Source organism: Trichosurus vulpecula, chromosome 1 (assembly GCF_011100635.1).
Source record: "Trichosurus vulpecula isolate mTriVul1 chromosome 1, mTriVul1.pri, whole genome shotgun sequence".
In the NCBI taxonomy this organism is placed as follows: Eukaryota; Metazoa; Chordata; class Mammalia; order Diprotodontia; family Phalangeridae; genus Trichosurus; species Trichosurus vulpecula.
The window spans coordinates 11,192,448-11,209,890 of record NC_050573.1 but is presented as its reverse complement, the minus strand read 5'-3'; the positions used below and the strand labels follow the sequence as shown (position 1 = coordinate 11,209,890).

At 48.9% G+C, this 17,443-nt stretch overlaps 1 protein-coding gene across 1 annotated transcript in view; it reads left to right on the top strand.

Moving 5' to 3' along the window:
- LOC118833436 (septin-2) overlaps positions 1-17,443 on the top strand; it is a 136,588-nt gene that overhangs the window by 8,933 nt on the left and 110,212 nt on the right. The window contains exons 2-3 of the mRNA XM_036740794.1: positions 9,610-9,658; positions 12,105-12,207. Of these exons, the coding sequence (XP_036596689.1) occupies positions 9,635-9,658; positions 12,105-12,207 (127 nt within the window). The 5' untranslated portion in view covers positions 9,610-9,634. The remainder of the gene's footprint in view (positions 1-9,609; positions 9,659-12,104; positions 12,208-17,443) is intronic.

Genomic DNA, 17,443 nt, shown 5'->3' with positions numbered 1-17,443 from the left:
ACCTTTGCTGGAACCCCTTGGCATAGCCCCTTTTTGCTAAGAATGATTAGCTTGCAATTAGCCTTACAATTAAACGGGAATATCAAAGATTCTGAGTGGCCTGGAAAGCATCTCTGTGGATCCATCACCTGCCCAGTGCATGTAAAGGCTTAGATAATAAATGTGAGCTGTTCAGTGACTATCACATTAAATGTCAGCCACGTGCGAGAATCTGTGCCAGGCATGGTATTGAATCAGGACGCCAGGCCGTCAGCTTCCTTATTCTTCCTTTTAACTTAGCAAAGTTACACTTTTGGTGTGAGCAGCTGGCACCTGTGGTCCAGGTCACCATGTCTGAACGAGCAAAGTCAGCACTGATCAGTCTGTGGTTCGTCTCCAGCTCTGAGTCGTGTGATTCTGCTGGCCTGCTTGGGGAGAGGAGGAATGGCCTGTATAAGGAGACATCTGGGTTCTTGGCAGGTCTACGTAAAGCTGTGTGTGGCAGACAGACAGAACTTTGGTGTCTTCTTTCATTTACGTCACACTTGATCTGTGTTAGTTATCTGGGTGCCTCTTTTATTGGTCTGACAGGCTCGAAGGCTCTTTGGGGCCCGAGGTTTTCCTTTGTTTGAATTCCCATCTTGGCCTCGCCCAGGGTCCCTACAGAAGTGGTGCTTGGTGACTTTGCAGGCTTGCTCATCCCTGAGGTTGCTTTACGGAGCTCCTGTTACCAGGCTGCCTGGTGATGGTTAGTGTTCCTCCCGCCAGCTCCTCCAAGGAAGGAAGGCACAATTGGCAAAACCAACCAACACATCTGATATACCCATAGGCCCTCACCTCTGTGGGTTTAGCCATCTTATCTTGCTTTAGCTTGCTGTGCCTGATACTTTGCTTAACTAGGTATAGAATGTTCTTTGTGTGAATCCCAATTAGCTATGTGAACTTGGACAGATTCCTTTTCTTGGCCTCAGTCTTCTTTCCTGTAAGATGGTCCTGATAGTATGTGTATCATCTCACAGGACTTTTGTGAAGATTTGTAAAACTCTATACCATTATCATCCTCATTATTCTGAGGCATCTGACTACTCAGAAGTGGCAAATAAAATCATCTTTTGGAATGATTTTCAAAAGTTCAGGTCATTCTCCTTCCCTTTCCCACTCTTTCTTTCCTTGAAATGCTTTATGTTGGGGCAATCCTCATACGTTTCCCATAATTGGTTTTGATTTGTTGTAGTTGACATTAGGAAAATCCCACACTGGCCCTGAGAAGTTTACTTCTTATATCCTGAAGGAAATGATCCAGGTTCCTTCCTCCCTAATTTATTGGATGGTCTAGTTCAGAATAGAGGATGATATGATGGCAAGCTGCAGCCTTTGTGTTTGCGTAAGTGGAAGCTGTAATTAGTGTTGGGTTTTGCTTCTCAAAGAGAGGCCAATTCGATGATGATTTAAGATAAGATTCCCAGGAGAGGAGGGACTGCAGCAGTTTAGCACGTGTGGCACCAGCTGAACAGAAAACACTACATGTTGAACTAATGGGTACATAGGACCTATGCCCTACTTTGTGCCCCACTTTGAAGTGCCTTCTTGTTGTGGAAGTGACCCCGAAGACTAGGCCTGTGGAGTGCTGGTCTTCCTGGTCCTACCAAGCTGGGCCTGGCAGTGGGTGGTCACCTCAGGAGCCCTAAGGCGCTAAGGCCAAGCTTGGAAGGTTGACCAGCACATGATGAGGCTTTTTGGTCATGTAGACTCATGAGAAGGGCCTACCGGGGGCTAGAGGGGCTGGGAGCTATGAGGGTGGAGGAAGCAGCAATACCCATGGAACTGGTATGGAGCCTGGAAGTAGAGAGTGCCCAGTACTGATAGAGTCCCCCATTTTTTTGTTTCTCCTCACCCTGTCTGGGCACAAATGCTTTGTCTCCAGTTGAGGTTTTCAGTAGTTGGAGCTGATCCTGTGAGTGTGACCACCTGCCCACTGTCCTCCCCCAGTCAGAAGTCTTACCCGATTCCCCTCACAACTTGCCCTTAATGCCCTGACCATGGTATATTTTATATTAGAGTTTTCATTGCCTGCTAGACTGTAAGCTTCGAGAGGGCAGGAGTCATGTGTTATCTAAATGTTGTGACTTTCCCAGTAGAATGTTTTGTATATAGGAGGTGTTCAATAAATACTGGTTGAGTGTGTGTCAGGTGGTCACTCAGGGTCCTGGATAGCTTTCTAAGACTGAATTATGGAAAGGGCTCTAGGCCTGCACAGGTGGAAGGTGCTTCCACACCAATTAAATCACCTTTCTCCTTCCCAAAAAGTTCTCCCCTGATTACCGTGGAGACATTTTTCTTTATTGCATTGGCTCTCTTCTCCTCTGTGTATATTTAACAGTGAATGCAGCTGCAGTTTTGTGTTCCATTGAAATGAGGGTGGTGAATGAGGTGGCACACTGCTGTGGGCTTTGGGCAAGATTGGACTCTTGTTGTTATGGTCTGAGAAGGTTAAATGATGTCTGGTTCAGCCAACCGGGTCATGGAATGAGGTGAATTTCTTCGTGATTGTTTCATGTCGGGAAGGGTGTGACAATGTAATGAGAACGTAGGCAAGGAGCCAAATAACTTTACCACCTGAAATTGTGAGGTAATTCCTTAGAAATACCGTTCCTGGAGTTTTCAATATCCGGAACTTTGTGTAGGAAAACAAAGATTAGTGGATACCTGGGGAGTAGTTTGGGCCCCTGGGCCTTTTGACACCTGTATACAGTGAGTTCCTCCTTTCTACATGGATGAACATATATTTCCTCTTGGTTTTTTGTCTTCTTGCCCAACTCTTATTCTCTTTCGAATTTCCCAGTCAGTGTGTATGTTTTCCCCAAGGTTCCTCAAAAGTGAACATGAATCCTTACTCTCGTTCCATAAGGAATCTCACCGAGAAGCTATTCCATATTCCTTTTGTCCTCCAAGAATTCTGCTGATGCCACGGGGACTGATTGCGGTTCTTCCTAGGGTCTAACACCTTAGCCATTAGAGGCCTAACATGGGTGTCCTGAGCCTTGGCATCTGGTAAATGCTGAGCCATGGAATCTCAGCCCTTTCAAGTCAGTGAGCATTTCCTAATTACTTGTCATGTGACCTCTTTGAGGTGCTGGGGGTCCTAAGGTAGAAAGTAACTGAGTCCTGAAGGGAATACTAAGGCCCCTGCCCTCAGAGGGTGCAGAGTCTAATAGAAAATAAGACATAAGCCCAGATGACAGATGTGAAACCGTCATTAAGTGAGAATTGTTCGTGTTTGCTCAGGACAAGGGCTGAGAGAGGCCCAAGCAAGTGCCAGGGGTTTTGGTGGCTGTGCATTGTCTGACCTTGCTCGCCTGGCCAGGCCTCTGCTCTGGGCTGTGCTGCTGATGGCCCAGGCCCTCACTGGCTGAGATCTCCATCCCTGGGGGGCTCCCAGCCAGGCTCCCTTCCCTCACTGCCATGCTCCGCCTCCTCCCCAGCAGCCTTTCCCCAATGTGGATCCTCTTTCCTTGACCCCATTTCCTAGCTCCCCTTTATCTGGTGCCTTCTTGAAAGCAGGGACAAGTCTTGCTTCATTGTATTTCTGTCCTCAGCACTTAGCACATGCCTGGCACATGGTGTATCTGCGTGTCTTGTGAGGTTTGGGTCACTTCCCGGGTCAGCTTCAGTGTCACATCAATTCCTTCCTACCCAGGCATAGGATCAAAGATTTATTTTGAAGGAAGGATTGTAGAGATGTTTTAGTCCAATCTCCTCACATTTACAGATGAGGACCCTGAGACCTAGAAAGGAGAAGTGACTTGCCCAAGGTCATACAAGTTGAAAGCATCTGAGCTTCGGAGCCCAGGTCCGCTGGCTGGCTTTGGAAGGCAGCTCTTTTCACTGTTTCGTGATGCCTCAAAGAATCACCATTAACCTTTTTTTTTTTTGATTGAGCTCTGCTTTGAAAATGAGTAATACATCCCTAGGATATTTGTCATGAGAGATCTTTGCGTACTCTGTTGATCTAGATGATTCACCCTTTGGCCGAGCCCAGGAAGCATGATTAATTGCAGGAAGATTTGATTTATTGTTGGATGAGGCCAGGTGGGAGGCCCCTGTTCGTCCCTTAGTACAAGAAGCGTCATGCCACTAACAGGGCCTGGGAATAGGAATGATGGCCACCCCTCCCCCCAACCTTCCAGCAATCATTTCCCTCCCGTCTCCTATTACTTTCCCCACACTTTGTGTTCTGCCTGTTGGGATGGGCAGCCAGCTGGTGTGTGGCTCAGGAGGTCTTTCCTAGACTCGGTTCTTGGCACATCTCCAGGGCCTTCCCTTTTGATCATCTGCAGTCTCGTGCAGCTAACGTTCTGAGTTTGGAAGAGCAGGGGAGGGAAGGGCTTGCCTCGCTCCTGTCTGCCAGTCTCCTGCCCTTCCCTCATACTTGCCTTGGGAGATTTACAAAGTTGTACATAGGCGCTTTGGGAAGCTGAGTTGAATCCAGTGGGTCCATGTCTCAGACTCTCCTGGAGAGCCTGGCACAGGTGAGGAAGGCTGGGGGGCTCATTTAGCCCTGATGGATGGAGATAATGGCTGCTCAGGAATTTGGTGTCTAAGTTATCGGGGGCCCGTTATGCATCGAAGAGCTGACCTCTCAGCCACGCTCCTCACCCCTGCTTCCCGAACCCTTTCTCCCTTGTCTCCCCTTCCTCCAGCTGGGCTGGCAAGAAACCAACAGGAGTCTGGAGATGGCTTTAAGGAAACGTCGTTAGTCATTGAGGAGGTACAGACACGAAACTTGGAAAGGACTGCAAACATTTAATGGTCATAAAGCATCTGCTGCTAGGAGGACTTGTGCTTGGAGCTGTAGCTAGGAGGTGAGAAGGGCCAGCATCTGGCTGGAAGATGAGCTGTAGGCACGTACTTCTTACACATATTGGCACGAGGCACATGGATACTACTGGCCACATGGGTCTGGGGTCCCTCCCTTTCCATTGTCCGGTCTTCCCTCCTCTGGCTGGGGCCAGTGTTGGGTGTAGACAGAATGGGACTTGGGCTGGCTCCGAGGCTCTTCTAGATCCAGAAAGACTGTGGGGGAAGGGGAAGTGGGAGGGAAGTAGGGACCCCACCTCTAGCAAGAGCAGGCCTCAGCATCTAGTGCAAGAGAGGCTGGATTGATTCTGCTCAATCCCACTGGAGGAAAGTTTCAGTAATTCAGCTCAACGCAAGACCAAAACCCCAACGCTTCCTGTTGAGAGATGTCCTAGAGGGGGATGTATTACCTTGAGAAGCCAAAGAGGCCTAGGAGAGTAGAAGGAGCTCAAGTTCTGGGGCTAAGGACCTGGATTCCTGTCCTTGCTCTGCCATAGCTCTGCCCTCTTCCTAGCTAGGAGCCCTTCAGAATCTGCAGCTTCCAGAGAAGTAACATGAGATCTGTCCCTTGGTGTCATGGTGTGACAGAAATGCTTGGCCTGGGAGCTGCTGCCTGTGCTGGGCTGGAGTCTCTGATGGGAACTCGGCCTAAAATTCCTGCTTTTGGGAGAGTTTCTGCCCGCTGGTTTTGTTGCCAAGTCCTCTGGAGTCACTTCCAGTGTGTCTTTTTGGCTAGCCCTCGGGCCACCATGATGTTCCTGTCCGGTAGCAGTGGTGGGGGGAAGCATCATCCTTTGAAATGGCCCTCCTTCTGCCCAGCGGCCTGGCGCCATTGCTGGTGGTGTTTGGATGTGGTAGGCAGAGCTTGCTCCCAGTTAATACAGGACTGTTGTTGAGGACAGGAGGGATCAGCACCCACCAGGGTCCCAGGTGAAGGAGAGCCCAAGCCTGGCTGCCCACCCTTATGTGTGTTTAAGCCACTGATGTGGCTGAGGAATGACTTTAGAAATTTGGTGTTTCCATAGGAAGGCGCTGTCATTGCCACTTTTCCTTCAGTGGTTAGGTGGCATGGGGGTTGTGGGGAAGGAGAGAGAGGCTTTTACGGGCACGTTCCCAAGCTCTGCAGGGCAGGTGCCGTCTTCCTTTTGCATTTCTCTCTAAGTGCCACGTTCCTTTTTTCTAGTTTCATCTCTGTATCCTCCAAGGCCAGCAGGTCTGATGGTGCACACAGTTAGGAGGGCCCGAGTTCAAATCCCGCCTCGGTTACTTATTAGCTACATGATCCTGGACTGTTTCTTCTTCTGTAAAATGGGGTAGTCACAACACTGGTCTCTTAGAGGTGGCTCACAGGCAGTGCTTTGCAAACAAATCTTAAAGTGTCATACAAATGCTAGCTCCTGTTATTGTTATTAATAATAAATGGCCTTGCTTCATATTTGGTGAGTTAAATGGAAGTCAGTCAGTTATCTGGCATTCAGTAATTGGGGCACAAGCCAGACGCTACTCCCGAGGAGGTTTACAGTCTGATGAGGGGGGCACCTCGAAAACAACTAGGTACAAACCAGAAATGGATAGGACACATTGGAGCTCGTCACTGAGATGAGGGAGGACTCGGAGAGGCTTCTTGGAGAAGGTGGAATGTCAGCTAAGCCTTTAAGCAGGAAACTGGGGACCAGGAGGCAGCCGTGAGGAGGGAGGGCATTCTTGGTGTGGGAAGCCGCTGGTGTACACGCTCGGAGTCCGGAGCTGGGGAGAGAGGATCACGTGGCCTGGAAAGGTAGAAAGTGAGGGCTTTGAGAGCCAAACAGTATTTCGAGTTTGATCCTGGAGGTAATGGAGCCACTGGGAGCTTATTGAATGGGTGTGTGTGTGTGTGTGTGTGTGTGTGTGTATAATAGTGCTTTGACAGCTGAGTGGGGGATGGGCTGGAGTGGGGAGAGATGTGAGGCAGCCGACGCCCTCGTGCCCTGCCCCGCCTCGGCAGCCATTGCTGTGGTCCAGGCAGGAGAGGATGGGGGCTTGCACCAGGGTGGGGGCAGAGGAGAGGAGGGGGTGTATTGGAGACATATTGGAAAGGCGAAATCTTCAAGATGTGCCCGCTGATGGGATGTGGTGGGTGAGCCTGGGTAGCCAGGAGGATGGTGGAGTCCTTGACGGTGATAAGCAGATCTGGAAGAGGAGAGGCTTTGGGGGAAAGAGAACAAGGTCAGTTTTGGCCTTTGAGTTTAAGATTCCTACGGGACATCCAGTCCGATATGTCTAAGAGGCAGCTGGAGATGGGAGACTAGAGGTTAGGAGAGAGTTTGGGGCTTTATAAATTGGTCTGAGAATCATCCGCATGGAGGTGGTAATTGAAGCCGTGTGAAGTTGTCTAACATGCGGCTTTATTTGAAAAGTTTTGAGTTCCAAATTCTATCCTTCCCTTCCTTTACGCCCCGCTCCAAGAGACAGTAAGCAATCTGATAGAGGTTATACATGGACCAGGGCCTTGGGTGTCTGCCAGGGTTATCAGGTATGCCCTGGGGAAGATCCAGCAAAGGGGCTTGAGAGGGAATAGTCAGAGAGGTGGGAGGAGAACCAGGAGAGGGGGCCACTAAAACCTAGAGAGGAGAGGCTAATTAACAGGGTCCAAGGCTGCAGAGAGGCCCAGAACGGATGAGCATGGAGAAAAGGAATAGAAATGAATAAAAACTGTCAAGTTGTGTGCCTTCTGCTAGACTTCTTTCTCTGTGAGGGTAGGGTCATGGGTACGGAGCCTGACAGTGCTTTGGAATCAGAGAATGTCAGTTCAAAACCTGCTTCTGAGGCTCACTCCACATCTGCCCTGGACCAATTTGTGAGCACATCTGTAAAAGGAGGGGGTGTGGGCTGAGTGGCTTCCCAGACCAGTAGTGCTATTTAAACTGTATCTCTGCCAGTGTGAGCAGCAAAGTGGCTTAGGAGACAGAAACCTGGTCCTTGACCCAGGAAAGCTTGCGTTCGAGGCCTACCTCAGACACATACTATCTGTGACTTGGAGAGCTCTAGGCCGGAGGGCTCAAATCCGCAGCTCTCAGGCCACAGGTAGCCAGTAACACTTCTGAGTGCTGCCAAAACTAGATTAAAATGTTACTGGGAACTATTTAACAAAATAAATAAAAATACAATAAAACATGTAAGGTTACATTTTAAAAATCAGTCAACATGTAGCCCACAGGGATCCCTAAATGCCTATCTATGACCTGTTTCTCCTTGAGTTGGACATCCTACTGTGGGCAGTGCCTGATGGTACTAGGCTGTAGCTCTGGGTTGAAAGTGAGAGTTTTTATATCTGGGAGTTTCTTCCCCAAACTGATTAAATTGTCAGCCTAGTCCTCAGACCTGTCTGCCAGCACAAATGTTCTTTTGAACACAGGAGGTGCTCAGGTGATTGCCTAGTGCTGGGAATTTTTGTTTTTTTTTTAATTTTTAAATTTTTTTAAAATTTATTTTTTGTTTTTAGTTTACAACACTCAGTTCTACAAGTTTTTGAGTTCCAAATTTTCTCCACTCCCTCTCCTCCTCCTCCCCCCCAAGATGGCATGTAATATGATATAGGTTCTATATATGCCTTCACATTAAACTTATTTACGCAATAGTCAAGTTGTAAAGAAGAATTAGAACCAATGGAATGAATCATGAGAAAGAAGAAATGAAACTAAAAAAGAAGTTAAAAAAAGGGAGCAAATAGTTTGCCTCAATCTGTGTTCAGACTCCATAATTCTGTCTCTGGATGTGCAATGCTTTCTCCATCATGAGTCTTTTTGAGCTGTCTTTGAACCTTGCTTGATGAGAATAGCCAAGTCTGTCAAAATTAGTCCTTACAGATATCCTGTGTCTATAATCATGTATAATGTTCTCCTGGTTCTGCTCCCCTCACTCAGCATCAGTTCTTATCAATCTTTCCAGGTTATTATGAAGTCTGTATGCTCCTCATTTCTTATAGCACAGTAGTATTTCATTACATTCATATATATAGCCATTCCCCAATCAATGGGCATCCCCTTGATTTCCAGCTCTTTGCCACCACAAAAATATAAATATTTTTGTACATACTGGTCCATTTCCCACTTGTGTGATCTCTTTGGGAATTTCCAGGCGTGAGCATGAATCTCCTCTGTTCACTCCAGCCATGCTCTGTCTTCATGCCTGGTGGTTCTTGGGTGCTTAGTTGTATGGATTGTTTATGTCGAAGCTGATCCAGAACAGGGACAAAGGAGCAGGAAAGCCTCTGTAGGATACAGGCACAGGTGTCCTAAAGAAGGCATTTCCTCCCTTCGCTGGCCAGTAGCTGAATTGTCAAAAAAAAAAAAAAAGCCCAACTTACAGATGTTCTTCCTTTTTCATTTCCTGTCCCTGTTTTGTAGCTTTTGGGTGTTTTTTTTGGAGGGGGTGGGGGGCAGAGATGGGCCTTTTTCCTGATCCTCTAACATGTACTATCCAGCTGTTGTGATTTGGATTTATGAGAATGGGGAGGCCCACCGGTGGTTCCTGATCTCGATTGCTTTGGGCAAGCAGATGTTCCAGTGATCTAGGAAATAACTCAGAGTGGTTGAACCTTGCTTCCCCCCCCCCCCCCCATTGTTGGTCTTGCTAGGGGAAAAATTCTCTTGGGTGATAATAGTAAATGATGCTGGGAAGAAAGGAAAGTCTTTGATTTCTCCTGGATTCTCCTGGATATTGCTGGAGGTCATTGCGCCGAATGTCTGGGAAGGAGCCTGGCTTTGAAGGTGACTCATGATTTTTGTCTTCCAGAGGCCAGAGCTCAGAGTGACTCACCATGTCCCAGTCAGGAGATAAAAAGGTAAAGTCTTTTTGTTTTGTGATTCAGTTTTGGAAAAGCGCATTCTGTCCTTGCAAAGAAAGGACTTTTCCAGAGAAGTTCACTGGTTTGAACTAATCTGTGCAGTCGCAGTGATTCTGATAACAAACCTGAACGTTATGATTCATGTTGTATGTCTCCATGTTATTAGAAAGATAGAGATTCAGTAGAGAAATACAATTTTTTTCTGTAGTAGGTCAAGTCATAGAGATTAGAAAAAAATGTTTTTTGAGATAAAGGATCTTATAGACATTCCCCACAGAGAATGAAGGAAACGCGGCATTTTTAATGAATTAAGGACATTGCTGTTCCTACACACCTGTGTGCTATTTTCAGTAATAGACCATCCAGCTCTTTGCTTTCAGGCTGGAGGCTCCGGGTGCCTGCCTTTTTTGAGTGTATTCACCAGGGGGGTATGAGAGCTCTTCCTGGTATAGGAAGCAGCGTATTATAATGGGAATTGTGTCCGAAGACCCGGGTTCGAATTCGGGCTCTGACATTTACGGGCAAGGTGATCGTGAACAAGTCTGTCTCCTCATCCATGAAATGGAGATGTTCTCTGCCCTCCCTCCATCTGAGGGTTAGTAACCCTCGAGTCAGGGTAGAGATGTGAATTAGCATTCTAGTTCGTCCAGTTGTCCGCTTGTTAGGATGGGCACAGTGAACTGTGGCTTATCGTTCAGACGAGTTGCTAGAGAGGACCTTGCTTTGTGAGGCTCACATTTTTTATTTGCAGGTTTGATTTCTGGAGCCTCTGCAGATCAGTGATGCTTTTAAACTCTCCTGCCCTTGATTTCGTTCCTCGTCCTTGTGGACAAAGGGCAGCTCAGGTCACATCTTCTCTCCTCGAATCGTCTTCATTTTGCCTGGGATCTGGAGGTCGTGGCCCGAGGGGCTTGGCCCAGGGCAGCTCACCGGGCAGGGGGCAGCAGCCAGGCACACTGAGGCCTCCTAACTTCCAGGCTTTCCTCTGTCCATGATGCCTCCTGCCTCTCGTAGAGTATATGAGGAATCCTTTTTGGTTTTTTTTTTTTACTTTTTTATTTTTAACATTTTATTTACTATTTTATTTTTCTGTAATTACATGTGAAAACAGTTTTTAATACTCATTTTTAAAATTTTGAGTTTCAAATTCTCTCCCTCTCTCCTTCCCCACTCCCCTCATTGAGAAGGTGAGTAATTTGATATGTGTTATACATGTGTAGTCATTGAAAATATATTTCTATATTAATCATGTTGTGAAAGATAAAACCAAAAAAATTCAAGAAAAATAAAAAAAAAACTGCGTCTACCTGTGTTCACACACTATCAGTTCTTCCTCTGGGGATGGAGGCCGTTTTTCATCCTAAGTCCTTCAGAGTCATCTTGGGTCATTGTATTGTGAGAATAGCTAAGTCAGATCACCCTACAGCATTGCTGTTACTTTGTACATGGCACACTTCCCTCTGCACCAGCTCATGTAAGTCCTTCCAGGTTTTTCTGAGAGGATCCTGCTCATCATTTCTTATAGCACAATCACACACCACAGCTTGTTCAGCCACTCCCAATTTGATGAGCTTCCTATACAAGGCAGTCTTGTAACTATAGACCTTACCCCTTCCTTGTTTTCAGGTGGACCCTGAGATTGCCATGGAGAGTAGATGAATTTGTCTCCTGGGAGGAGGTTGCCTGGATAGTCCTTTGCCTGCCCCTTGTTCTTGCTCCTTCATATCCAGCCTTGCTAACACTCTCCTTCCTGGGTCTCTTTCCAGTCTCACTCTGCCCTCCCATTATGCCTTGGGAGCCTTTGTCCTCCAGTAACAAACCGTCATCTTCTCATCCTCCTCCATTTCTTTGTGATTGCAGAAACCTGGCTGTCCCTTGATGACCCTGCAGGCCTGACCAGCTTGTCCTTTCTCTCCTAGCCCTGATGTTCTGGGCCAGGAGGGAGAGGAGGTAGCATGCATCTTGTTACTCACTGCCACAGCCAGCCCTCCTTTAGCTGGAATGTTGTACCCACACCTGCTTGCTCCCTCAGAGCTCTTTCATGATGCCCAGCTGTACAGTACAATTTTGAGCTTTATGTGGCTGAAATCCCTTTTACCAATGGCTCCCTCGCCCATGTGGTTATGGAATGAATCATGCTTGGTGAATGGAACAGGGAGAGCTGGGGGTGGGCATCGAGATGGCTGCAGGGGGAGAGCCTTGGGAAGGCTGGTAAGGGAGGGAGGGCATGAGGCAAGCAGTTGTGCAGCCCCTGGGCTGGAGCTTGTGCCTGCCCCCCCAAATGCCCCACCTGGTCTGAGGAGCATGGGTTTGGCTCAGTGGGATCCCACTCACATAGCACATGGAATGAATGTCCTTAGGGCCATTGGGGAGTCACCCTCGCACTGACCTCTGTGTACTGGGTATGCTTTTTCCTTCTAATTAATTCGGTCTTCTTTTCCAGCTTCCTTCGGAGACAGCGAGCTACGTGGGATTTGCTAGTCTGCCGAACCAGGTGCACAGGAAGTCTGTCAAGAAGGGTTTTGAGTTCACCCTCATGGTGGTTGGTGAGCCCCTTTCCTTATTGTGACTCTAGGGGGCCTTCTGCTTTCAGTACTGATTTAGGTTCAGTTGTTTTAATCAGAACAAAACTTTTCCCAAGATCTGATAATATCAGGGTGGCTACAGTGACAGGCCCGAGCCCTCTGTTATGTGCGGTGAGTGTTTCTCTGAAGATTTATGCTTCCAAATGACTCTCCTTTGTTCATATTAAGTTTAGACTAGACCCTCTTATTAATCCTATTAATTCCTAAACAGGTGTTTAGGAAGCATGAATCATGTGTTAGGCCTTTGCTGAAGAGTCAGGATATAAGAGCAAAAGTGAACCTGCGGTTGCCCTCAGAAACTTTCCTTTGAGTGGGGGGACCACATGCACATGTGTAATTATGTAGCCATGCTGTGCACTATTAATATAGAGGATGTGGGTAAGGAGTGCCTTGGCAGCTGGGGAGGAGAGATGAGAGGCAGTGTGCCTGGTGTGGGGGGCAAAGGCGTGGACGTGGGAGGAACAGCCAGTTTGCTGGTCTGGCTGGATTGGAGAGTGTAGGGAGGGGATTAATGTGTAAATAGGTTGGAAGGGGCTGTGTGGTGGACAGCCTGCAGAGGCATTTATATGGGATCCTGGGTCTCCTCTGACTTTGGCCTCCACTGAGCTCCCCTCATGCTTTGCGGTGGGTTGGAGGTGACTTTGCCCCCCCCCCCCAGTGTTAACCTTGGCAGCTCTCCCACAGGGAGAGGCCCTGCAGACACACCTCACCTGGGGGCTGGCTGTTGGGTGTTGGGTCGCCTGAGGGAAGAGGAGATCTGTCTGTCAGGGGGTGGCTATCTTGGAGAGGTCCAGGAAAAAAGTGTTATGGGAAATTTGAGAAGGAAGAGAGAACTCCAGGGGGCTTCCTGGAGGAGGTGGCATCTGAGGGGAACCTTGATTGAAGGAGGGAGGGATTTCAGTTGTTGGAGATGGGGTTGTGAGGTGGGGGTGGAGGTGGTGGTGTCCATTCCAGGCATGAAGGCAGGTATGAGCAGAGGTGGAGAGACGGGCTACAGACAGGTGAGAATGGGGGATGGAAAGGACCCTGGCCTGGCTGGAATCCTGAGGGTGTGAGGGGACTAGTACGAGGTAAGGGCTGCACAGGGAGGTGGCAGGCTGGCTGAGGAAGTGCAGTGCCAATGCGATACCCACAGCAGCTGCGGCTGCTATGAATGCACCAGCATGGTTCTGAATTGCAAAATAGAATAGACTCTCTCCATGGAAGATGAAACCAAACATTTATTCAAACACCAGCAAGCCAGATCCATCATAACAACCAAGAAATCTATATACATTATCAATGCGGGGGGGAGGGGCAGCGCCATCCCCAAGCCCTCCCTCTGTCAGGCCCTCCTACAACCAAGCTCCCTGAAGCAGAATCCCTCCCTCTCTCACTCACCCTGTTGCTCTGCCTGCTCTCTCCTTCCCAGCTCTGCCTGCTCTGTTTCACTTTCTGCTCCACCCATTCAGCAAGGTCCTCCCACCACAGGCTCATGTAATTCAGACTCATGTGATTCAAGCAGGTCACATAGGCCTATTAAAGGAAAGATCTTTCCATTTTCGTTAACATAACAGGAAGGCCTGGAGTGCCAGGGCCAGGAATGGATACTGTAGGCCTTTAGGAGGTAGCATAGGGCTTTTGGCAGAGGATGCCTGTGACTGTAGAGATGCAGCAGGAAGTTTGAGCAGAGGAGGTGCTGAAGAGGAGAGAGGGGAGGCGAGGCCTAGAAGTGCTAAGGGCTTCAGTGAGGCCAACATCTCCCCATTCCTCCCCTCTTGAACTTTATGTTAGGCCATAAGAGGATGAAGGCAGAGTTGAGGCCCCAAGAAAACCCTGAGTACAGCTGATGGAAGCCATGGGATTTCCACAAGAAGGGCAGAGGTGAAGACTTGAGTGTAGTGAACTGCTTAGCCAAGACATTAAAAACAGAAGTATGAAGGCCAGTAGATCCTGGGGGGGTTGAGACATGGTGCGGCCCTAAGCTGGGGCCAGAGATGAGTCCAACAGGTGCCATCTTCAGCGTGGAAATGAAGCCAGATCTCCGATTTCTAAAGCAATTTTTCCACCTGTGCGGCCTCTAAACAGGAGATGGAATGATGGGGTCTCCAAAAAGGAGGTCTAAAAGTGTTGCCAGGTGGGCAGTGTTTTGGCACTCTGCTGGTTCACCATGTCTGAGTATGAATGGGTGGCCACTGAATGCCCAGATGTGGAAGACAGAAGAATCATTTCAAAGCTGCGCTGAGATCACTTGAGACAATCTGACCTACTCACGCGGCCTGGGAACTCGGGGAGCTCCTGGGGTGGTGGTGGGGGGTAGCCATAGAGCAGGCCTCCCATCCCCCTTGCCTTTCTAGTACAGAAATTGGGACTTTATTTCACATTTGTTATGTGTTTAATTTTGAATTTTCTATTGAAATTTTGTTTTTAAGTCATCTTCATTTCCAAACATTCCTTCTACCCTCCTCATCTGTTGTGACAAAGAAAAAAGAGGAAAAAACAGTTCAGCAAAATTAACCACCACACCACCATCATCACCACATATTTATAAAGTGCCTATTGTGTGCCAAGCTCTGGGTGTGCCACGAAAGGCATATCCTAAGGTCCCTGCCCTCCAGGAGCTCCAAGGGGGAGAGAGCAGGTGGAAATGGGAGGACTCCAGTCTGATGGCGCTTTCCGGCTCCCACCTCCATGGTTCCTGACTTCTTCCAAAGAGCGAGAACAATGTGTTCTTGTGTGTCTTTGGGGCTGAGCTCGGCCATTGAGACTGCTCAGGATGCCGCTTCCTTTTCCTTGTGGGTCGTGGTTGTTTTCCCAGTTTTGCTCCTCATGCTACCAGCAGTGTCCCATCTGTCCCATTCTTGGGGCGCGGCTTGCCCCTCTGGTTCCTGGTGAGGGATGCCAAGGAGTGCTGCTGTTGGGATGTTGGTGTGCTTGGTGTATCTTACTTTCTATCCTGGATCTCCTTGGAACATCATGGCTGGCAGTGGGTTCTCTGGGTCAGAGAGAGTTGGCATTTTTGTTGAGTTCTTCGCCTTATTCTAGATTGCCTGAAGACACCATCTGCCCAGCCCCTGGGGCTTGATTCCCCCATCACCCCTTGTGTCCCAGCCGGTAGATGGCAGGGCCTAGCCTGGAGCCTGGGGCTTTTGCCTTCTAGACCAGTGGGAATCCTGTCCTTGCTCTCCTGTGAATATTTTCAGTTCTCATTCATTTTATGTTTCTCGAAGGACCAGCTAATCAGCCCCTTGGGTTGATTTTATAGTTGAAGAATTCTTGTGGAGGCTGCGTGGCCTGAGTCTGGTGTCTCTGCTTGGTGGCAGGAGCAGGATGCATCAGTGTCACCTTTGGTCAGCTGTAGCGACTGTTTGAGACCCAGGATCATGGATCTAGAGCTGGAAGGGAGCTGAGAGGTCCCAGTGACCCAGGACAGGCCAGAAGCTTGTCTGAACTCTGAACCAGTGACCGGTAGATGTCCAGTGCTCTTGTCCCCTGGGCATCGTGACCTTATCTCTGTCGTAGTGGTTATTTGATTTTACTGAGTTAAGGGAAAAGTCCAAAGGAAAGTCACTGGGAAGTGTTTAAACTTATAAAACTGCCCAAATAAGAGTTCTGGTTACTGTGGGAACATAAGCGCGAGTCCACGGCTGAAGGACATCCAGAAAATCTGGCAGGGCCGGGTTCACTGGTGCTCCAAAGCACGGTAGCTGATCAACCCTTTGGAATAAGTCAAGTCTGAAATATGTCTTTTGTCTGAATTCAGACCCGTTTGGACCCTTGTTTCTTGAAACTCTGGCTTGATTTCATTTCCCCCTAGTCTGATTTGTCTTTTGGACTCTGACCCTCCTGCACCGTTGGCCTGTGCTTCAGATGATGCCAGGGTCTTGTCTCTGGTCCTGCCTCCTTGTGACTGGGGATGGCCTTTGTCACAGACAGCTCTGCCCCTTGGTCTTGCCTCTTCCCTCCCGGAGCCAGTCCTGTTGCAGACTGCTGGGCCCAGGCCGGGGGGAGAAGCTTACCTGAGATGAAAATCAGGGCATCATCAGCAAGGCATGCTGGGGTAGAGGGGCCCCCTGAGTCCGTGCCTCCGAGGTGAACGGGAGGGATTCTGCCCACATCGAGCCTGTATTTTAGCCAGCGTGGTCCAGCATTCATTGCTGATGTATCTTTGGGAGTGGAGGAGTGGATGGCAGGCAGAGAGAGCTCCAGGAAACTCGTAGCCACTGGGCTGTGCCTGTTGGAGTTTTCCCTTCTTGTCTGGCCTGGCTGTTGTTTGGATGTGCCCCTGGGCTCCTCTTCCGGACAGTTGGTCGTCAGGTGGCTTGTCTGATGTAGTCTTTTGCAGACCCCTCAAATCCTCCAGCATTTCTATATTCCTTCAATTCCACTTTGTTTGATTCTCACGATGACTCTGGGAGGTAGATGCTGGCATCATCCTGATTTTACAAATGAGGAAGCTGAGGCAAACAGGATTAAGTGACTTGCCCAAGGTCAGACAGTTAGGAAGTATCTGAGGCCAGATTTAAACTCAATCTTCCTATCTCCAAGCCCAGTACCCTACTCACTGTGCCACCTGGCTGCCGAGATTGGGTCTTGTACTGTATGGGAGTATATCCCAGAGGAAATTAGAATGGTGATAATGTGCAAGATTGGCCTGATAGGCCAGTGTATGTGATCCTTCCCCATCATGTGGAAAGGCCCAGAGGTACACAGACATCGTCATGATAAACTGACACTTTTCCTGGTGGGTAAACATTTGCTGAGCACCCACTGTGTGCGAGGTCCCGTGCTAAGGTACATAGAAAGGCACTAGATGGTCCTGGCCTTGGCATCGCAGAGGCCTTCTCTGATGTGGCATGCTCTCCACCACATCTGCTGGCCTTGCTGCCTAGGCACGGACAGCGGGGGCTCTGAAGGTGGATCTGTGTCTTCTGTGGTCACAGCACAGAAGTCACCCTCTCAGAGAGACGAGTGTCATCGTCCTGGTCAGAAGGATGCCCTCAGGAGACTCCATCATACTGAATCAGGACCAAGTGTGTCTGGATCTCTCTTGGCAGCCTCTCCTTCAGCAGGCCTGGGCCCACGGCTTGCTCCCTGAGGGACAGAGAGGGGTTCTCTGGAGACCCAGACCCTGGCGAGTCTATGCTGGCTACACCTGTGATGATACAGGATGGGGAGGCAGGTGGACAGCTCCTCTCCAGGGCTGCCGGGGCCTCAT